This window comes from the organism of the source record quoted next, unplaced genomic scaffold (assembly GCF_019419815.1).
Source record: "Pyrus x bretschneideri cultivar Hongxiangsu unplaced genomic scaffold, Pyrus_bretschneideri_v1 Contig104, whole genome shotgun sequence".
Lineage (NCBI taxonomy): Eukaryota > Viridiplantae > Streptophyta > Magnoliopsida > Rosales > Rosaceae > Pyrus > Pyrus x bretschneideri.
The window spans coordinates 503,418-524,357 of record NW_025999396.1 but is presented as its reverse complement, the minus strand read 5'-3'; the positions used below and the strand labels follow the sequence as shown (position 1 = coordinate 524,357).

General features: G+C 41.0%; 2 protein-coding genes across 3 annotated transcripts; one reads left to right on the top strand and one right to left on the bottom strand.

The window, feature by feature from the left end:
* Positions 1 to 615: 615 nt before the first annotated feature.
* LOC103934494 (BTB/POZ domain-containing protein DOT3-like) lies at positions 616 to 4,496 on the top strand. Of its 2 annotated transcripts, none has more exons than XM_048571112.1 (6): positions 616 to 1,210; positions 1,307 to 1,376; positions 1,486 to 2,381; positions 2,484 to 2,742; positions 2,811 to 2,939; positions 3,933 to 4,496. In XM_048571112.1, exons 1-6 carry the CDS (start codon positions 1,020 to 1,022, stop codon positions 4,299 to 4,301), a joined length of 1,914 nt encoding a protein of 637 aa, XP_048427069.1. In that variant the 5' UTR covers positions 616 to 1,019; the 3' UTR covers positions 4,302 to 4,496. The 2 variants fall into 2 exon arrangements, with proteins under 2 accessions (XP_048427069.1, XP_009342516.1); XM_009344241.3 differs by having other exon boundaries at positions 618 to 1,195.
* A 122-nt stretch (positions 4,497 to 4,618) lies between these two features.
* Positions 4,619 to 5,530, bottom strand: LOC103934499. Its single transcript, XM_009344246.3, has one exon. The coding sequence runs from the start codon at positions 5,418 to 5,420 to the stop codon at positions 4,902 to 4,904; it is 519 nt and encodes a 172-aa protein (XP_009342521.2). The 5' UTR covers positions 5,421 to 5,530; the 3' UTR covers positions 4,619 to 4,901.
* Positions 5,531 to 20,940: the final 15,410 nt, after the last annotated feature.

Here is a 20,940-nt window from a genome sequence, read left to right as displayed (position 1 = left end):
AAGACACTTATATCTTTTGAGTATTTATGTTCTTATAGTTTAATTCCGACTTGGTGCACTTATATTTTCATGAATATAAAGCAGTCAAACCCAATGTAGATGATCCTGAACTTCGCAATGACTAATAGCCTTGTCTTTAGGCTCTAAAACCGAGAGGCCAAGATGAGTTCCTTCCTCAGCCAAAATTTGCTCAAATACATAAGTGGGCAACACATTTAACACCACCACCACATTCATTCTACTCATCGTCCGAGCTCAGTCGTCGAGTTGTCAAGTCCGCATTTCACCAAATGACATATTTAGCTCATTAGCTTTCAGTCTGCGCACCCCGTAGGCTTAGTAATTTTAGGATCAACAGTAACATACTACTAACGTAGAGGTTAGAGTTTAAGAGTAAAACACCGTTGAGACATAAAATGAGCTGCTAGTGTTTCTTCATTAGTAGAAAATGATTTCCATGTTTTCTCCTCCACTCATTCCATGATGTATCCCTTGATTCTCCTTTAATTTATTCAATTCAAATGCCAAAATAAAAAGGGGTACATTGAATAGGGACAAAATAAGAGCGAAGATCATTTCTCTACCGAAAACAGTGATCCCCTAATACCGAAAAAACAGAAAACAAACTCGTCTCCATAACCCATACAACATGGTCCACGTTCGGCTAAACTCGTCTCCATAACCAATAACAAAAAAGAAGTCAGTCCAAGTTGTTGGCATTGATCTAGACGTAGACAGGTTAAATATAATCCACAAAATAGAACTCGCATGCACAAGTAACTTTAGTAGATCTGTTGATTCACCGAACCATCTGTTGGTTGCTTCCATGTTTACATGGCACCCGTCAGTCAGAGGTGGCAAACTCACATTCTCCCTCCATCTCTTTCAACAACATAACATTCAGAAATTTATTAGAGAGCATCACCCCACCAACCCCCTTAAGGGCTACATTGTTCACAACCACAGACTCACTTCTCATTCATTCATTCTCTTACATCACATCCCCACTCTCTTATATCATGTTATTCCATCCAAATCTCTCATCTTTCACTCCCTACACATCCGGCCAAAAGATGAACAAGTCCCTGAATCCACCGCAAATTCCAGAGGCCGACTACGAGGGCACTGAGCGCATCCTAGTTCCTCCAAAACACATCACTTTAGCTGGTGCCTTCGAAAAGAAACAACACTCCTGGTATAAACAGATAAAGTCTGGCCTAAACTTCTCAATTAGTTCGCCTCCATTCCCTATTCGACTGTTTATCTTCCCTCTCACTCTTTCCTTTCCTTTGGTGGATTCATGCAGGTTCATCGATTCTCATGTACCAACGGACCTAACCATTCAAGTTGAAGGCGTCGCCTTTAACGTTCACAAGGTAACCACAGAGCAATACAAACATGCATGGCTCAAGATATAACTTGATACCCAACACACATCTACAGAGTAGTCAATAATTTCATGGTCCATGCTCTTTATTTTTGCAGTGTCCCTTGCTATCAAAATGTGGCTACATAGGTCGACTGGAATTTCATCCTTCACATTCAAACTTCGGTTATGAACTCGAGCTTGAAAACTTCCCCGGCGGATCAGAAACCTTTGAACTCATTTTAAAATTCTGTTATGGTCTTCCAGTGGGCTTAAACCCTAACAATATAGCTCCGCTGAGATGCGCCTCGGAATTTCTTGAAATGACTGAAGAAATTCAAGATGGAAATCTCATTTCTAAGACCGAATCTTTTCTCACACTTGTAGTCCTTTCTTCATGGAAAGACACAGTTTCTGTGCTCAAATCTTGTGAAACTCTATCTCCATGGGCTGAAAATCTTCAAATTGTCAGACGCTGCTGCGACACAATCGCTTGGAAGGCTTCCAGAGAGAAGGTAATTCGGGATGCAGATGGTCAAGAAGGCTGGTGGTTTAACGAAGTGGCTACCTTTCGAATAGATCATTTCATGAGGACTATAACAGCAATAAGGGCAAAGAGTACCAGACCAGAGTTTTTAGGTAAATGTATTATGCACTATGCAGAAAGATGGTTGACAGGCATGGATGTGGAGTTTGAAGGACTAAGAGGATATGGGCTTGGAAAGAATGAGCTGCGGTTCAGTATATTGAATAGGAGCAAGGAAGACGTGGATTACGAATACAGCAAGGAGCAAAAAGCAATTATTGAAAGCCTAGTAAGCATCCTACCTCCTCAAAACGAGGCTCTTCCATGTAAGTTCTTATTGCGTATGTTAAAGCTGGCCATGCTGTACTCTGCGTCGCCAGCGTTGATTTCAGAGCTTGAAAAAAGAGCAGGGATGATGTTGAAAGATGCCAATGTGAACGATCTGCTGATTCCTAGTTACTATAATGCAGATCAAGGGAAACTGGCTAAGTGAGTATTCTACATTCTTTATTTATTACGAATTGGAGAGATACTTACAGTATAATCTTTCCGGCGTAACCAACCTTCATGTTCTTGTTAATTATAGTACAGTTCACCTGAAGAATGCATGATGCACGACATTGAAGTTGTGCAACGGATTGTGGAATATTTCTTGATGCATGAGCAGCAAGAACAGCAACAGAAGACTGCTAAAATCGCTGTTAGTAAGCTGTTAGACAACTACCTAGCAGAGATTGCAGGAGACCCAAACCTCTCCATAACAAAGTTTCATGTATTGGCAGAATTACTGCCAGAAAATGCTCGAACATGTGATGATGGCCTTTACAGAGCCATTGATACCTATCTAAAGGTTGCCTTCTCACCTGTTTCCCTAGTTTTTCCTTTTTCATAACTAAAACCTAACCCTTTTTCTTTCAGACTCATCCTACGCTGCCTGAGCATGACCGGAGAAGGCTATGCAGAATAATGAACTGTGATAAACTATCGCTCGATGCATGCATGCACGCTGCACTAAATGATCGACTGCCTATGAGAACCATTGTCCAGGTAACATTTTTCAAGTTTGAGTTATGAGAATACTGAATTGGCCAATGCTGAAACTTAGTTTTAAAATGTTAAGATATCACTTATATCCTTAAGGAATCTAGACCTTTTACCATGACAGATTTACATGCTTGCATTCCAATTAAAACCAATATATATATATAATTTTATCATGTAATAACAGGAAACGAAATGCAACCCAATAACCTCCACCAACCACAGACTAAGGTATTTATGGTTTTATAAGCAGCACGATAATGAAACTAACTAGAGACTGCATGACAAGAAGATACCCAAAAAAATAAAAATTAACCTGTGACTGAAATAAGCGCCCCAATTTATTTTGCTTCGCACTATTTTTATGCACATTGAATTCAAAGTACAAACATACAGGCATCCAGCTAAGTGATGAAAACATGAGATGGAATTCCAGCAGTCTCAGGAATATATAATTTAGCAATTGGAAGGAAAGAACGTCGATCTCACACAAAACATGCTAGAACCACAGTATTGTATAACAAAGTAACTGAACAAATTTCAAATTCAAATTCAAATTTAAGAGTTCTCTAGTGAAAGTTGAATTACACAGCACGATAAAAGAAAAATATTGCAGCAAAAACGATCCAAGTATAAAACCAATCTGAATATCAAAATAAGAACCCTAAATGGACACTTATATCTTGTATGGACTAAATTGACTGATGTATGTCAAATTAAAATCACTCAATTGAAATGTACGAAAAAATTACATTAACTGAATAGAAATCCTAAAACCCTCAAGTAAACAGAAAATTTTCAGAAACCATAATTCTAAAAAATGGGTTTTACGAAGGCATTCCTATAAAAAAGGAAAGATTAGAATCTAATACCCTTATATAATCTAGGTGTAAAATCCTCACAAAGGCGTAGACAACTATCTGAGAATTCGATGAACATTGCATTTATGACACATGGAGACACCTCTAACTGTAGAAAGCAATTATGAAACACGTGCAGGTGCTGTTCTCAGAGCAAGTAAAGATGAGGACAGTGATGCAAGAGAAGGAATCACCAAGCGGCGATAGCTCTGAACAGCACGGGAACCACTCATCAACAGATGCAGAGATTAAAAATCTTAAAGCAGAACTTGAGAATGTAAAGATGAAGATGGCAGAGCTGCAGAGTGACTACTCCGAACTGCAACACGAGTATGAAAGGATAATAAGCAACAAGCAAAAGAATGTATCGGGTTGGAGTTTGGGATGGAGAAAAATCAAGAACTCTTTCCATACAAAAGTTGAGGAAAATGAAACTGGAGGCAACCAACAAAGAACCAACCCAGCTAGGCGCAGAACCACCTCCATACGAAGGTCGTCAATATCCTAAATTGCATCAGCCCATGACGCAGAGACATCCCACAATATATGAGAGTTACGCCTTTCAAGAGCATCATCCATTTCAACTGGTTTGTTCACAAACACTTGGAATGGTTGATAGTTTGTAATTGCACATCTATACGTAATGTATCCATTATACATTAAAAGAAATAAAGAGTAAACTGTGTTTGAAGCTTTGCTATTATTCCTTTGCTACCACTAGAAGCCTGCAAATTTTCAGAATTGGAACGCACGGGATGATGAAACATATTTATGGACGGATATAAATAATCTTGCGGAGGGGGAGTCGTCATGTTTTGACACCGATTATCAACGAAACAAAAGACATTTCTTTCATATCATATGTCATAGTAAGCCTATTAAAGTTCCGTCCTCGACAATTTCCAACTTTATAAGCAGCTACCGGGTCAAGTAAAGCACATAACCGCGCAATGCATCATCAGGCAAGATTAAGCATAAACATTACACCCATATGCTCTACTAATCGAAAGCATAACAGCCACCACACGGCCATATAATTTATCAAACCCTCAAGTATCATAAAATTCAAAGTCTCCAAATAAAAACCTTAAAATCTCGTCAAACCTGCCTAGCGGAACCTCATGCTGCTCCAGGGGAACTTGGCCGAGCCGTCGCCGAAAACAGCCGAACCCTTATCGGTGTTCTTACCCCTGTGAGTGCTTGGCGGCTGCTGCCGCCGCTCCTTGTTCCCGTAAAGCCAATGCTTCTCGGTCTCGCCCTCTTCGACGACGGCGGACTTGGTCTGGTTGGCTGTCTGCTGCTTGCGGTCCTGCTGGACGATTCCGATGGGGTAGAGGTCCTGGGAGAGGGAGAGGGGAGCCTTGAGGGTGACGTAGGCCTTCTTGTAGTCGGGTTTTGCGATGAGAAGACCGCCACGCTTCTTCTTCTTGCCCTCCATGTTGAGGGTGCGGACCTTGTCGACCTGGAATCCGTAGAGGGACTCCATGACGCGCTTGATTTCGATCTTGGAGGCCGATGGGATGGTTTTGAGAGCAATTTCTGTGATGTTGGTGAAGTTGTTGGGCATCAGAAGCTTGATGGGTAGGTTTGCGAAGTGGACTACCCTCCTTCCCAATCTGCTTCCCATGGTGAATGATTTTCTCTGCTTCTCTGTGAATTTGGTACGACTGGCACTGGAGCAGCTCTGCGCGCAGCTTTGGGTGCGGGAGAGAGACTCCTCCACTTCTCGTTTCTCAGCGGGAGTGGGCCTATCTTGGTGATGAACCCAAAAACTAAGGTTGAAACGGCCCAATAACTGTTCTATAATTGCCTAGCAAATGGATCGTGTTTGTCGTGTTTGTGTTATATTCTAAACTTATTATCTTCATGGATGACCCAATCCGTTAACTGGATGACCCAAAATCTGTTATTTTCGTGTTCTTTCTTGTCATGTTAACGGGTTGTGTAATAAGTTGACAATCTTGATATTTTTCCTTTGGAACAAATAATAAGACTTTTGATTACCAATAGCGACACCCTAAGAAATTATTTACAGTACAATTGACGCAAATCATATGTGCATGAATCTTGTCGGGACCGGTTAGGGTGCATCAAGGTTACCTATTGACAATCAGATATGGTTGTTAGATGGCATTGTAGACATCAAAATTTCGGTGAAATGAATGTTGACCAATAATTAAAATTTCAACGTTCACGTGTCACATAAATTTTACATGTAGCGTGTGATTCAACGAAAAATCGAAATAAATTGGAAAAGTCATCAAATATGACACGTGTCAATACCTGGCAGAAATGATTTATTTCATCTGATTATTTAAATCCAAAAATCAAGTTTTGGAATTCTATAAATAGGAGGCCAAGGCATTCATTTTGGGAGGAAGGAAGAAAGAAAGGAAGAAAGAAAGGAAGAAGGAAAGGAAGAAAGAAAGAAAGGAAGAAAGGAAGAAGCCTTGAAACTCTAAAGCTCTCAAGCAAATCCCGAAGGATCAAGAAAGCACTCTTCGTTCTTCGTCAAATCCAACCTTCAAGATCAAGCCCCAACGGCTCTTGAAGAACTTCCACCAACTCAAGATCAAGCCCCAACGGCCCTTGAAGAACTTCCACCAACTCAAGATCAAGCCCCGACGGCCCTTGAAGAAAGTGTTCATCGTTCATCATCCGTTCATCCTAAGATCAAGCCCCAACGGCCCTTTGGATCAACAACCTCAACAAATCCACACATCTAATCAACCTTCAAGATTAAGCCCAGAAGCCCTTGAAGATCCGCTCATCCATCAACCTTCAAGATCAGGCCCCAACGGCCCTTGAAGAACTCCAACCAATTCAAGATCAAGCCCCAACGGCCCTTGAAGAACTCCCACCAACTCAAGATCAAGCCCCGACGGCCCTTGAAGAAAGTGTTCATCGCTCATCATCCATTCATCCTAAGATCAAGCCCCAACGGCCCCCTTTGGATCAACAACCTCAACAAACTCATACACCCATTCTTCAAGATCAAGCCCAACGCCCCTTGAAGATCCATTCATCAACTGTTCATCCTCAGATCAAGCCCCCGACGGCCCTTTGGATCAACAATTCATCCACAAACCTACACCCTACGAAGATAGAATCAGAGGACCAAATTACAAAGAGATTGTAACCCTAAAAATCATTAATACAAAATATATTATTTTGTACACGTATTCTTGTCTCTTGTTTCAGGAATTATTCGTGTTTACAAATTTGGCACGCCCAGTGGGACTATCTCTACCTCTCATCTCTATCCTCAAATCATCGAAAAACGCAAATGGCATCAAGAAAGGATCAAGCTGTTCCTGCAATCAAAGCAAAGAACAAGAACATCATCGTCGCAAGTGGTGATATTTCGGGCATCATAACCCGAAGTAAGGCAAGAGATCTTTTTGCCGCGGCTTCAGTCCCTGCATTAACTCTGTCAAAGGAACAAGAGCACCTGAGGTACGAGCCTGTGATCACCCTAGCCTCGCTAAGGGCATCAAAAGGGGAGAGCCCAAGGAAATACTCAGAGTCCCTACTATCCGACGCTGATTCGAGCGGCAGTACAACCATGCAAGTCATGACCACGGGAGCAACTTCAATCGAGGAGCAGCTAGCTCAGATGAATGAAGCAATCGCAAAGCTCACACGAACTGTGGAAGAGAAGGACTTGCAGATTGTCGCACTTATCAACCAACTAGATGCGCTGCCCGACGTGAAAGTTGACCCAATTGTTGGCCTATTAAAGAAAGAAGGCGACGAAGAAGAGGAGCCACCAGCGGAGAAAGTCGAAGAGAAGCCGAAGCTAGACTAGGCAACGACATCCATGGGATCTCTCTCTATCCAGCAGCTACAGGAGATGATCGCAAGCACTATCAAGATACAGTACGAAGGAAGCTCGCATGACTCCGTACTGTACTCAAAGCCTTACTCCAAGAAGATTGATGCTTTGAAGATGCCAAGGGGTTATCAGCCCCCAAAATTCATGCAGTTCGATGGAAAAGGCAACCCGAAGCAACATGTCGCCCATTTCATTGAAACTTGCAACAATGCTGGGACAGAGGGAGACTACCTCGTCAAACAGTTCGTGCGTTCGCTGAAAAGTAACGCTTTTGATGATAGGAGCATATTTATGCGCCTTAGTTAGCTAGTTCTTATGCATTTTTGTTATGTTTTATTCGTTAAAGTAGTCTTTTAAGCTACTTTCATGTGTTTTCAGGTTTAAAGGACATATTACATGAAATGATGCAATTGGGAGCTTTTGGAGCAAAACTGAGCTGGAATGTGGTGTATGCAAATGGAGCACGAGGAATGAACGAGGTTGAAGGTCAAAGGAGCTTAAGAAATGAAGAAATGAAAGTGAAGAGCAAGGAAGTCGGAATTGGTAACCAAAGTTTCTAAAGTTGGAAGTTTCTATTCTTGGAGGTTTCCATTGTCGTGAGTTTCTATTCTTGGCTTTGGGCTTTTAGATGACCTAAACCCTAACCTTAGCCCATTTTAGAGCCATTGCCATGGGCTTTAGCCCAAGTCCTTTCCCTTGCCATGCAAGGGGAGGCATTTTAGGCCCAAATCCATGCATTAAGCCCTTCACCCTAATTGGCCCAAATCCATGCATTAAGCCCTTCACCCTAATTCTTCCTCCTAATTAGTGCATCCCACCATTCCATTCCATAATTTCCATTAGTGCATCCCACCATTCCATTCACACTTAAATGCTCATTATCCCATTTTTTTAGCTTTTAATTCCACACCATCCCATTATCCTTTACATCCACTAAACCATGCATCCACATTCACCTAAATAAACCCTAAATTACATCCACTAAACCATCCATCCACCATAATTCCTACCATCCACACCTTTTCCCATCCACCAAATACCTTAAACAAACATCCATTAACACCCATTCTCTTCCTATAAATACCCATTCATTCCATTCACCAAATCATCTCATTTTCCATTGTAATACACAAACACTTCCCCTTCTCCATCTTCTCCATTTCCACTCCATTCCACACTTCCATCCCCCCAACCAACCTATCCTTAAACCTTGTGCTACAACAACGAGGAAGAGAAGAGTGTCTAAACGTTCATACAATTCAAGTTTGAGTTGTTGGAATGTTTAGGTGTTTCTTTGATTTCAAAGTTTCATTTTAATTCTCTTTGTTTTGTACGTATAAGGAATGGAAGAGAAGAGTGTTTAAACGTTCATACAATTCAAGTTTTGAGTTGTTGGAATGTTTAGGTGTTTCTTTGATTTCAAAGTTATGAGGAACTAATCCCCCTTTAGCTAGGGGGTGATTCGAAATATATGTTTATGCTTGCAATATGATTTGAGTACTTTTAATTACGTTTCATAAGTTGTGAATTCAATTTGTTTAACCGTTTGATTGATAACTTATTTATGAATGTTTATTAAGAATGCGCGCTTAATTTTCATGCATAAATATGACGCTAGAATATAAGTGAATTTCACCTAATCGTTATGAACTTATATTCACAAGTAGTGGAGGTTGCTTATAAACAATCGCGTTAAACATATTCTTGGCATAAGTTTCATGCAATCATAGTAACGAATGCCTCGTCAACGCTTATAGTTTTCATGTTGCTTAATGATTCTTGCTTGTATCTCTATTATGCAATTCATGTAGGGAACTTGTGAGGAATGATTTGAATTGTCGTATGCAATCATCCAATTCATTAACTTAAGGAAAACTTGACGGTTAATTTAAGCGGACCTAATTAACCCGGAGCGTTGAGAATTCATGGTTTATTGAAAAGCAATTAGAAATCGTTTTGTATGCAAGTATAACATGTATAGAGATGAACCCCTTAGCTAGCCATTCCATCCATTCTATCCCTTCGTTTTATAATTCTTCCTAGTTTATTAACTTGTTTTGTTATTACAATTTTCATCAAAACAAAACCCCCCTTTTACTTTCTTGTTCTTAGTGCTTAAAATCTGTTTAGTTTATGTTTTAAAATGTTTTGAGTTTTTGGTTTGTCTTAGTGTTTTAGAGTTTAGTTTCACATTCTTTGAGTCTAGTTTAGTGTTTTATATTGTTTTTATGTTTTTGAGTCAGTTTCCAAGAGATTAACAATCCCTCCTAATCCCCGGTCCAGAACGATCCCTCACTTATCCATTCTACTACAATTGTCAAACGAGGGTTTAATTTGAGTGTCAAGTAATTCTCGCATCATTTGACTGGTACACTGACCTCGAACCTGAGTCTATCAACAGTTGGGACCAGCTAGAAAGGGAATTCCTCAACCGTTTCTACAGCACTCGTCGTACTGTAAGCATGCTAAAGCTGACCAGCACGAAACAGTGGAAAGATGAACCTATCGTCGACTACATAAATAGATGGCGTTCTTTAAGTCTGGATTGCAAAGATCGGCTTTCTGAAACCTCTGCCATTGAGATGTGCGTTCAAGGCATGCAGTGGGGACTACACTACATCCTTCAAGGCATCAAACCACGAACATTCGAGGACTTAGCCACCCGCGCCCATGATATGGAGTTAAGCATCACCCGTCATGGGAAGAAAGAACAGATCGCCGACTACAAGAATGACAAAGTTTTGGGGCCAAAGGTGGATAAGGTTACGTGGAAACCCACCAAGGAAGCAATGACGGTCAACACAACTCCAGTCAAAATCCCTACACGAAGCAAGGCGATTCAAACCGAAGCTTTTCGTGATCAAGAGATACGTAGACGCACTTTGAAGGAGCTTGAGGAGAAGACTTATCCATTCCCCGACTCTGACGTGGTTGCCATGTTGAAAGACTTGCTTGACAAAAAGGTGATCGACCTACCTGAATGCAAACGGCCAGAAGATATGAACCGTACTGACAGTCCAAGGTACTGCAAATTCCACCGCTTCATTAGTCATCCGACGGAAAAGTGCTTTGTGCTAAAAGATCTCATCATGAAGTTGGCTCAGAAAGGGATCATCGAGCTAGATCTTAATGATGTGGTGAAGACAAACTATACCACCGTCACTTCTGGTTCTTTGAACTCAAAATCTTCACCTCAACCGCTGGGGGCATGCTCCAAAACCATGTCAGTCAAGTCAAGTGAAGTTGAAGGATGGACTTATGTCCCTCCAAAGAAAATGCACAAGAAACATAGGTTTCCTCCACAAGTTCACCAATCGGAAAGGGGGCAAAGCAGCTACCGTCAACCTTCAAAGCTACATGAAAGTGTTGAGGATGATGAAGTTATGACACAAAGATTGTCCGTTGCCATCACGATGCGCGATTTCTTCCCCAAAGACTTCTTCAATCACTCAGTCAAGACTCCTTGCTATAAAGATTGCAAGGAATGCTTCTCTAAGATCGTTTGACAAATTCAAAAAAAGCTCCTCGTTCGCACGAGCCTAAAAGGCGACAACCAAAGCTCCTTGCCCGCACGAGCATAAAAGGCGACAACAAACGCTCCTTGCCTGCATGAGCTGAAAATGCAAACGGCACCAAGACGCTCCTGGCCCGCAAGAGCATAAACTGTGTACGGCAAAATCATCATCAAAACCATCACTCATTTGAACTACGTTATGACTTGATCTCTTCTTTGGAAGAGTACGTAGGCAACTTGAAACTTCAAAACTTCAAGTACAGTCACATCAAAATAAATAAATAAATGTTTCATTAAAGAAAGTCAATTTTATTACAATTTCTTTATTATTAAAAAAAAATTATTACAGTTTCTTCTTTTTAAAAAAAAAAAAAAAAAAAAAAGTATATATATATATATAATAAACAGAACAACAAAAAAAAAACAAAAAAAAAAAAACAAAAAAACAAAAAAACAAAAAACCAAAAAAACAAAAAAAAAAAAACAAAAAAAACAAAAACAAAAAAAAAACAAAAAAAAAAAAAAACAAAAAAACAAAAAGAGCAGCAACAGCAGCAGAAGAAACTACAGACGAATAGGTTCGTCATCGAGCCCAAACCATCAAGCAACAGTTCCCTATTCTCTCTTAAGCTGACTTTTATCAGTGGGCCGGTGTTGTTGCCGTTGAGATTATTGGTGGGCCTGATGTTCCATTCTACCCAGGAAAGCAAGAACCTCATCACAGCATCCTTACACTGAATCATCACTCGATCCCCTTCTCTGCTGCAGCGGCTCAAGTCCATCAATTTCCACATTCCACAAGATTTATCCAACAACCCATCTCAGCCCATTGCCGACGCAGCCCCTCCGTACAAAACCCATGAGCCGGAATCCCATTTCGAGCAAGCTCCCGAGCAAGAGGAGTTCCCAGACGACTTTCATCACCGCGGACCCGAGCAACTTCCGACAGATGGTGCAACAGGTGACCGGAGTCAGATTCGGTAACGAACAGGTCTTTTCGTCGGAAGACGTGGGGAGCATGATGGAGCCGTGGGCTTTCAGGTCCAACACCTTCGCAGACTCCTGCATCTCCGACACCTTCACTCCCTCCACGAGCACACGCGCAAGGTCAGCTCCGCTGATTACAACCCCACGCGCCGTGACTCCTTCCTCACCTCCTCCTGGGACGACACCGTCAAGCTATGGACCGTTGACCGTCCTGCCTCGGTTCGAACCTTCAAGGAACACGCATACTGCGTCGACTCCGCCGTATGGAACCCCGCCACGCCGATGTATTCGCCTCCGCCTCCGGCGACTGCACTCTGCGCGTGTGGGACGTGCGAGAGCCTGGATCCACCATGATTATCCCCGCGCATGAGCTCGAGATCCTCGCGTGCGATTGGAACAAGTACGATGACTGCTGCATCGCCACGGCGTTCGTTGACAAGTCGATCAAAGCCTGGAAACAAACCCAGCAAACCAAAAGCAGAAAAGCAGGAAAAAAAAAAAAAAAAAAAAGTATCAGAAATGGACTCCGTAAAGTCCTTCAAGGGCTATGGCAAAGTCGACGACCAATCGAAGAGCAGACCTTCGACCGTGACTCGATTCCTCTTCGGGCTTTTGCGAACCGCCAACATACTCAACGCCTCCGATGCTGTCCAAGAACCAGATTATGTTTGTCACCATTGCCTGGCTGATTTGCATGCCGTTCATTGCGAAGAAGGTTTACAGTGGCAAGGACATCCAGAGAGCGTGGACACTGCACAAAAGGCACTTTTGGTGCGAGCAAAGGCAAACTCCATAGCCGCTGCAATTTCTCCGCTTCAAACTCGACGCCCTACACCCTGCCTCAAGATCTGGCTGCTTCTGCACCTCCACCACGGCTGCTGCCTTTGAATGTGATTGACAAAAACAAAGTTTGTCAACACACACCCAAAGATCTCATCCGTCTTCTGGCCTCTGCTTCTGTACTTCCACCATGGCTGCTGCCTTTGAATGTGATCAACAAAAACAAAGTTTGTCAACTCACACCCAAAGATCTCATCCGTCTGCTTGCCTTTGCTGCTGCCTTTGAATGTGATTGACAAAATCAAAGTTTGTCAACTCACACCCAAAGATCTCCTCCGTCTTCTCTCGGACTCGCCTGGGTTTTCACCCACGAACTCAGCCTTGCAGATGGCCATATAAAGAAAAAAAAAATGATGATGCGGGGAAGCATCTTTCAAAAGAATAATAAAAAATTAAAAAAAAAAAAAAATAGCAATGATGATGCTGGGAAGCATCTTTCAAAAGAATAATAAAAAAAATAGCAATGATGATGCTTCTGGAACCATGTGGAAAAAAATATATATATATATATATAATAAAAAGAAAGAAAAAAAAACGATGGTGGTGCTTCTGGCACCATCTGAAATATATATATATATATATAAATGAATGGTGGATCAGCGCCACCGAAAGCAAAGAAAAGAATAAAAAAATGGTGATGGACGGTGATGTATATGTTTTATCTGTATTTAGCACAATACACTAAATAAAACGAAGCATGTTCATTGATTTTCGAGAAATTACAAGTGCGAAAAAAAAAAAAAAAAAAAAAAAAAAAAAAAATGTATCTAACAAAGAAAGAGAAAGATGGAGCTTTTACAAAGGTTGTTCACGTGAAGCCCCACTACTTGGCCAAACTCCAGGAGCGGGAAGCAACGAAGATAGATCATTCGAGGCCCCAATACTTGGTGGAACGCTTGATGACGCCGGAAAAATGTGCCTCTGGAAGAAAGACGCAAGCCTTTAACGGTCACTTTGAATACGACCTTAAGATTCTTTCATCTCATCAAGCTTCCTCTTCATGGCCGACGAATAGTTATTTGCAAGCACATGCAAACTTCTATTCTCGTACTTAAGCTGTTTAATCTCCTGCTTAAGATCTTCCACCTCTGCCATCAATGATTCCACCTGACGGGACCGAGCAAGCAGGCGTTGGCCCATGTTGGACACAGAGCCCGCACACTGAACACTAAGAGCGAGGGACTCTTGAACGGCCAACTCATCGGACCGTCCTGACAGCAGCCTACTATCTTTTGGAGTGAGGAGGTTCCTAGCTACTATTGTAGCTGTTGTGGCGTCCTGCATCACGGAGTCTTCACCTGTAAGAGGACCGTTAGAAGATAAGAAAGAAGGGCGCCATACGTTACCTTGATGCGGCGCGCCCGTATCACTGCTGAGACTCAATTCTAAGCTAAGGTTCGATGGGTTAGCCATTTTTCAAAGGTGTTAAAAGAGATGGGTGGATGGAGTTAAAACTCAAAAGGCCGGAGATGATTTTCAGGAATGAGCAACCTTCAAAGTGTGCATGTTAGAGGTGATCAATACCTCTATAAAAAGGAAGAGGCATTTGTTCAGAAATCGAAGGGCCGCTTATTCAAAAGTGAAGAGACATCGCTCTGCAAATCTCAAAAGCTGGATTTTCCGGCGTAAGTGAGGCGACGCTTTCTCGGCTTTCCAGAAAACGCGTTCAACTTTGTCAAAAGATCTCCGACAAAGTTGAAAACACGTGGAGGCTGGCGACGCTTTCGCGGCTTTTCAGAGCACGGGTGCCACTTTGTCAAAAGATCACGTGGAGGTCATCATTGCAGCTACACATCTTTAGCTGACAAGCGCAAAGTTCGGCGACGCTTTCTCTGCTTTTCAGAAAACGCGTGCAGCTTTGTCAAAAGAGGCACTCGTTCAGAAATCGAAGAGGCGTCGTTCAGAAATCAAAGAGGCGTATTCAAAGATCGAAGAGTCGTTACTATTTCAAAAAGCCGGATTTGCGGGATCAAAACGTTTGTCGACAAGGGTAAAAGAACAGTACCACCACTTGCTATTGGGAAATCCCTATATATGTCGACCTTCATCTTTTATGGCAAGGCAAACCTGCAAACAAGAAAAAAAAATGCCCAACTCTTCCTCACCTCCGAGAGTACACTCCCAGCAAAGCATCTCAAAATGCTCAGTTTTCTTCCTATCCGGGAATACCCTTGCAAACAAATGACACCAAGGCAAAAGTATCTCATATCATCAAGGGCGAAAGCAAAGGTATCTCATATCATGCTTTTCCCCTATCTTTTCCTTTGCCCTTGTTCTCACCTGCCAGGACAAGGACAGAGAAAGCAATATGTCGGAACCTCCACTCAAACTTGCGCTGCCACCAAGAAGTGATGGTCCATTCAAATGCAAGGTTTGCATTCAACTCCTGCATCAGGAACAAATAGTACAAGAGAAGATGCTAAACCTGCATAAGGAAATACCACTTCTGCAAAGGGGAGCAAGTAAGGCAAGTGAAAATGATACATTGAAGCATGTGGAGACAAGCTACAACTGCATATGCTGAGCTATCCTCTAACCCTCTTCAATAAGAATTGGAGAGATTGAACAAAGAAACAGAAAAAAAAGAGTAAGCTCAGACCTTCGGGGAAGACCAAAAGAATCCTGCTGCCCAGTTCAAGAGTAGCACAAAGGAAAATCAACGAGTGGAGGAGACCAAAAGAACCCTGCACCCAGTTCAAGAGTGGCACAAAGGAAAATCAAAGATAGGGGGAGACCAAAAGAATCCTCCAGCCCAGTTCAAGATTAAGCCTGCGGAAAATCAACGATTGGAGGAAACCAGAAAATCTTCCAGTCGAACTCAAGATCAAGCCTCGATGGCCCTTGAAGAAATTTCCAGCCCAATTCAAGATCAAGCCTCGACGGCCCTTGGGTTGACATCTACATTAAGGGACTTCAAAACGCATCTTCTACACGTGACAAGCACATGCCTACGACGCGCCTTGAAGTGGGGGCATTTGTAGACATCAAAATTTCGGTGAAATGAATGTTGACCAATAATTAAAATTTCAACGTTCACGTGTCACATAAATTTTACATGTAGCGTGTGATTCAACGAAAAATCGAAATAAATTGGAAAAGTCATCAAATATGACACGTGTCAATACCTGGCAGAAATGATTTATTTCATCTGATTATTTAAATCCAAAAATCAAGTTTTGGAATTCTATAAATAGGAGGCCAAGACATTCATTTTGGGAGGAAGGAAGAAAGAAAGGAAGAAAGAAAGGAAGAAGGAAAGGAAGAAAGAAAGAAATGAAGAAAGGAAGAAGCCTTGAAACTCTAAAGCTCTCAAGCAAATCCCGAAGGATCAAGAAAGCACTCTTCGTTCTTCGTCAAATCCAACCTTCAAGATCAAGCCCCAACGGCTCTTGAAGAACTTCCACCAACTCAAGATCAAGCCCCAACGGCCCTTGAAGAACTTCCACCAACTCAAGATCAAGCCCCGACGGCCCTTGAAGAAAGTGTTCATCGTTCATCATCCGTTCATCCTAAGATCAAGCCCCAACGGCCCTTTGGATCAACAACCTCAACAAATCCACACATCCAATCAACCTTCAAGATTAAGCCCAGAAGCCCTTGAAGATCCGCTCATCCATCAACCTTCAAGATCAGGCCCCAACGGCCCTTGAAGAACTCCAACCAATTCAAGATCAAGCCCCAACGGCCCTTGAAGAACTCCCACCAACTCAAGATCAAGCCCCGACGGCCCTTGAAGAAAGTGTTCATCGCTCATCATCCGTTCATCCTAAGATCAAGCCCCAACGGCCCCCTTTGGATCAACAACCTCAACAAACTCATACACCCATTCTTCAAGATCAAGCCCAACGCCCCTTGAAGATCCATTCATCAACTGTTCATCCTCAGATCAAGCCCCCGACGGCCCTTTGGATCAACAATTCATCCACAAACCTACACCCTACGAAGATAGAATCAGAGGACCAAATTACAAAGAGATTGTAACCCTAAAAATCATTAATACAAAATATATTATTTTGTACACGTATTCTTGTCTCTTGTTTCAGGAATTATTCGTGTTTACAGGCATCATAGCATATCTGGCCGTTGAATGGGCAATTGCCAAATACATGGATGTATAGCCAAGTTCCGATATTGTATTAATAGTAAAAAAACTAGGATGTACTACCTGCGCGTTACTGCAGGGTGAGAAAGCATATAGATAAATATAGATAAAAAATTATAAAAAATAAATTGAGTATAATTAATAAGTTTAAAACTTTGTAGTAGCATAATATTGATTACCAGAAACAAAAGTATAAAGAAATAAAGAGTGAGTGGAATTGCGTACTTACTTGGGTTGAAAATCTGAACAATCTTTGTTCATTGTCCAAATTTGATTAACACCAGAAAAGTTGAGTTTGTTGTAATTTAATATAGCTAAGATGAAAATTGGTGTGCTATTTAACAAGCTGTGTTTAGCAACAATAGTTACATAAGAGTTAAAAAAAAAAGTTAAGGAAACGATAACACCATTGAAGAACAGTTATTTTCTTAATGTTAAAACTCTAAAAATGAAATGAAAATGCATTCTGAGACGAATCAAATTTATGAGAAGTGATAATCTTAGCCTTGATTATTTAGAGCAATAGTCATAATTTTTCGTTTTTTCTCTTCAGAGGAATTAGCTATTACCAATTTATACACACACTCTCTTACTCTAATCAAGGGCAGAGCTAATATTTTTTCCTTGGGTGGGCTATGTCCCATCCTGGCCCGAGAGGGACCACTTCCTGGGCCCGCTCCACCATCGTTGCACGATATTGTCCGCTTTGGGCCCCGACCACGCCCTCACGGTTTTGTTTCTGAGAACTCCCACGAGAACTTCCCGATGGGTCACCCATCATGGGAGTGTTCTCGCGCGCTACTCGCTTAACTTCAGAGTTCCCATGAGACCCGAAGCCAGTGAGCTCCCAAAAGGCCTTGTGCTAGGTAGGGATGGGAATATATATATATATATAAGGATCACTCCCCTGGGCGATGTAGGATGTCACAATCCACCCCCCTTAGGGGCCCGACGTCCTCGTCAGCACACCACGGCTAGGGTTAGGTTCTAATACCAAATTGTCACATCCTAGCCCGGGAGGGACCACTTCCCTGGCCCGCTCCACCACCGTAACACGATATTGTCTGCTTTGGGCCCCGACCACGCCCTCACGGTTTTGTTTCTGGGAACTCACACGAGAACTTCCCGATGGGTCACCCATCATGGGAGTGCTCCCGCGCGCTACTTGCTTAACTTTGGAGTTCCCATGGAACTTGAAGCCAGTGAGCTGCCAAAAGGTCTCGTGCTAAGTAGGGATGAGAATATACATATATGGATCACTTCCCTGGGCAATTTGGGATGTCACAGGCTAATTGAAAATAGTACTATAAAATCATATGTTTATATTTTTGCTTATATAAAATTATATAATAATCAATACAAAAGAACAATAATATAATATAAACTATTCTCAAAATCATATCCCTAACCGATAAATTCATGGACCATATAAATAATTAACCTACTAATTAAATCAAGAATAAGTAAATATAGAGATTAAGAAAGTACCAAAGGTGACATTTATTGGAAAATCACAATGGAAAGTAAGGAATTGCGGAGATGTGGATTTAATTGTGGATTTAAAGAAATTATTTTTCTTTTCTTGAGTAAGAAGCACAGAGGCTAAATTACATAGGGTAAATGGTCTTTTTTTTTTTAAAGAATATGATAAAAAGGGACTAGAGATAGAACTAATTTATAATTTTTAGCATAAAACGTATTATTTATTACCTATCCTGTATAAAATATACATTAAATAATAATCTTTATTGAAATTGAGTAAGTTATAAACATGATTTTACAAAAGAATAGTTCTATTTACAAACCCATATTTACTTCCAACACAACCTTATTAATTTTCTATCAGTGATGATCTCCAACTCATTCGATTTGAACAACCAAAAATTGAGAGGGGTGTGTGAGAAGTAAAAATGAGTGCATAAATAGCACTACTCTTACAGAAAACCTCCCTAGGCTACATCCCACCTTAGCCTTGTGGGTGACTACGCCATTGACTCTAATCAATTGTGAATACACAGTTAAGTTTTTTTTTTTTTTTTTCACCGATAGATTTAAGATAAACATTATAAAGCATAATGGAGATACTTCTACTAAAGATATACTATGTCCATGTTCTTTAAGCTAATGAAAGATTATATTAGATTAAAATACCTGGAGAGGGTATAATTCTTGTGACATCCCACATCGTCCAGGGGAGTGATCCTTAAATGTATATTCCCATCCCTACCTAGCACGAGGCCTTTTGGGAGCTCACTGGCTTCGGGTTCCGTAGGAACTCCGAAGTTAAGCGAGAGGGGGGTTAGAGCAATCCCATGATGGGTGACCCTCTGGGAAGTTGCTCGTGAGTTCCCAAAAACAAAACCTTGAGGGAATGGTAAGCCCAAAGCGGACAATATCGTGCTACGGTAGTGGAAGCGGGCCCGGGAAGTGATCCGCCCCGGGTCGGGATGTGACATTGTGACATCCCACATCGCCCAGGGGAGTGATCCTTAAATGTATATTCCCATCCCTACCTAGCACGAGGCCTTTTGGGAGCTCACTGACTTCGGGTTCCGTAGGAACTCCGAAGTTAAGCGAGATGGGGGTTAGAGCAATCCCATGATGGGTGACCCTCTGGGAAGTTGCTCGTGAGTTCCCAAAAACAAAACCGTGAGGGAATGGTAAGCCCAAAGCGGACAATATCGTGCTACGGTAGTGGAAGCGGGCCCGGGAAGTGATCCGCCCCGGGTCGGGATGTGACAATTCTAGTGGTAATGTCTAGGTTTATACTTTTGAATGTTTGACCTAGTCTTTCAGTGCGCAAGCAAGTAATTAGTCATGTTAGAGTATATGAAAAGAAGATAGTCGGTATATGTATCAGTAATAACTAATTCCCCCAAAGAGAAAGCTCAGTAAAAATTGTAATTAAATATAATATTTGAATAAAGGAAGTTAATAAAATGCTAATTTATTTTATATGCCTTTGAATCTCTGTGTCCTTATGTTCTTGATACCTATTTGTTGAAATTGTAATTTGGTTGGTTACTCAGACATGTTTTTTTTGTTTTCCTAAAATTGGAAAACAAAATGTAAGAGAAGAGTTTTAAAGGCATTAATAAAAAAATATTTAACAAATAATTCATATGGATGATAAAAAATAGTGAAAGTTAGAGAGAAAGAGTAAAAAGCAAATTTCGACACAACAAATATAAAAGGATGCGTAATGTTGTTTCACAACCAAATGACATGCATTGTACAAACACTAATTGTTTGTTCATTATTAGGGAATAGGAAGTGACATGAATATTTAAAGGAGGGAAGTTGATTGGCATTAATTTAGAGATGTATGCACAGGTTTAAGGCTAATGTATAGAATGGTATATTCTGACTATTGAAGTTTGTAAACACAGAAAATGGGACGAAAATAAGTGGTTTGAAACTAATTTTCATGTAATAGATGTGCAATCACTGTCAATATTTACGTTTTCATATTATGAGAGCATTCCAAAATAATCTTCAGCTAAACTATCTTTCAAAAAGATAATTGTAAAATCGGATAAAAAAATATAAACACTAATTGGGATTACATAAAAAATTGAGTAAATTAGTCATATTGGTTTTTGACACACAATGTGTTGAGTGATAAGCCAGGCAATCAATTTTGACTAATCTATGTTCTCGTGTTTCATAAACATATCCACCACTATCCATCATCATCTATTCTGGCAAACACATAAGACAAAGTGTTTTACAGTTACTAAACCTCATCATATTGATATGGCTGGACTAAAGCTTAAACAATTGAAAAAAAAAAAAAAAAAAAAAAAACCAGATTACCATCAATTTGGATAAAGGAATTGAGAATTAACAGAAGTTTTAAGAATATTATC

Bases quoted from the DNA above. Each gene is read 5' to 3' on its own strand.
- LOC103934499 (XM_009344246.3), bottom strand. From the start codon at position 5,420: ATGGGAAGCAGATTGGGAAGGAGGGTAGTCCACTTCGCAAACCTACCC.
- LOC103934494 (XM_048571112.1), top strand. From the start codon at position 1,020: ATGTTATTCCATCCAAATCTCTCATCTTTCACTCCCTACACATCCGGC. The intron at 1,211-1,306 runs GTCTGGCCTAAA...GGATTCATGCAG, and splicing joins TCCTGGTATAAACAGATAAA to GTTCATCGATTCTCATGTAC. The intron at 1,377-1,485 runs GTAACCACAGAG...TTATTTTTGCAG, and splicing joins TCGCCTTTAACGTTCACAAG to TGTCCCTTGCTATCAAAATG.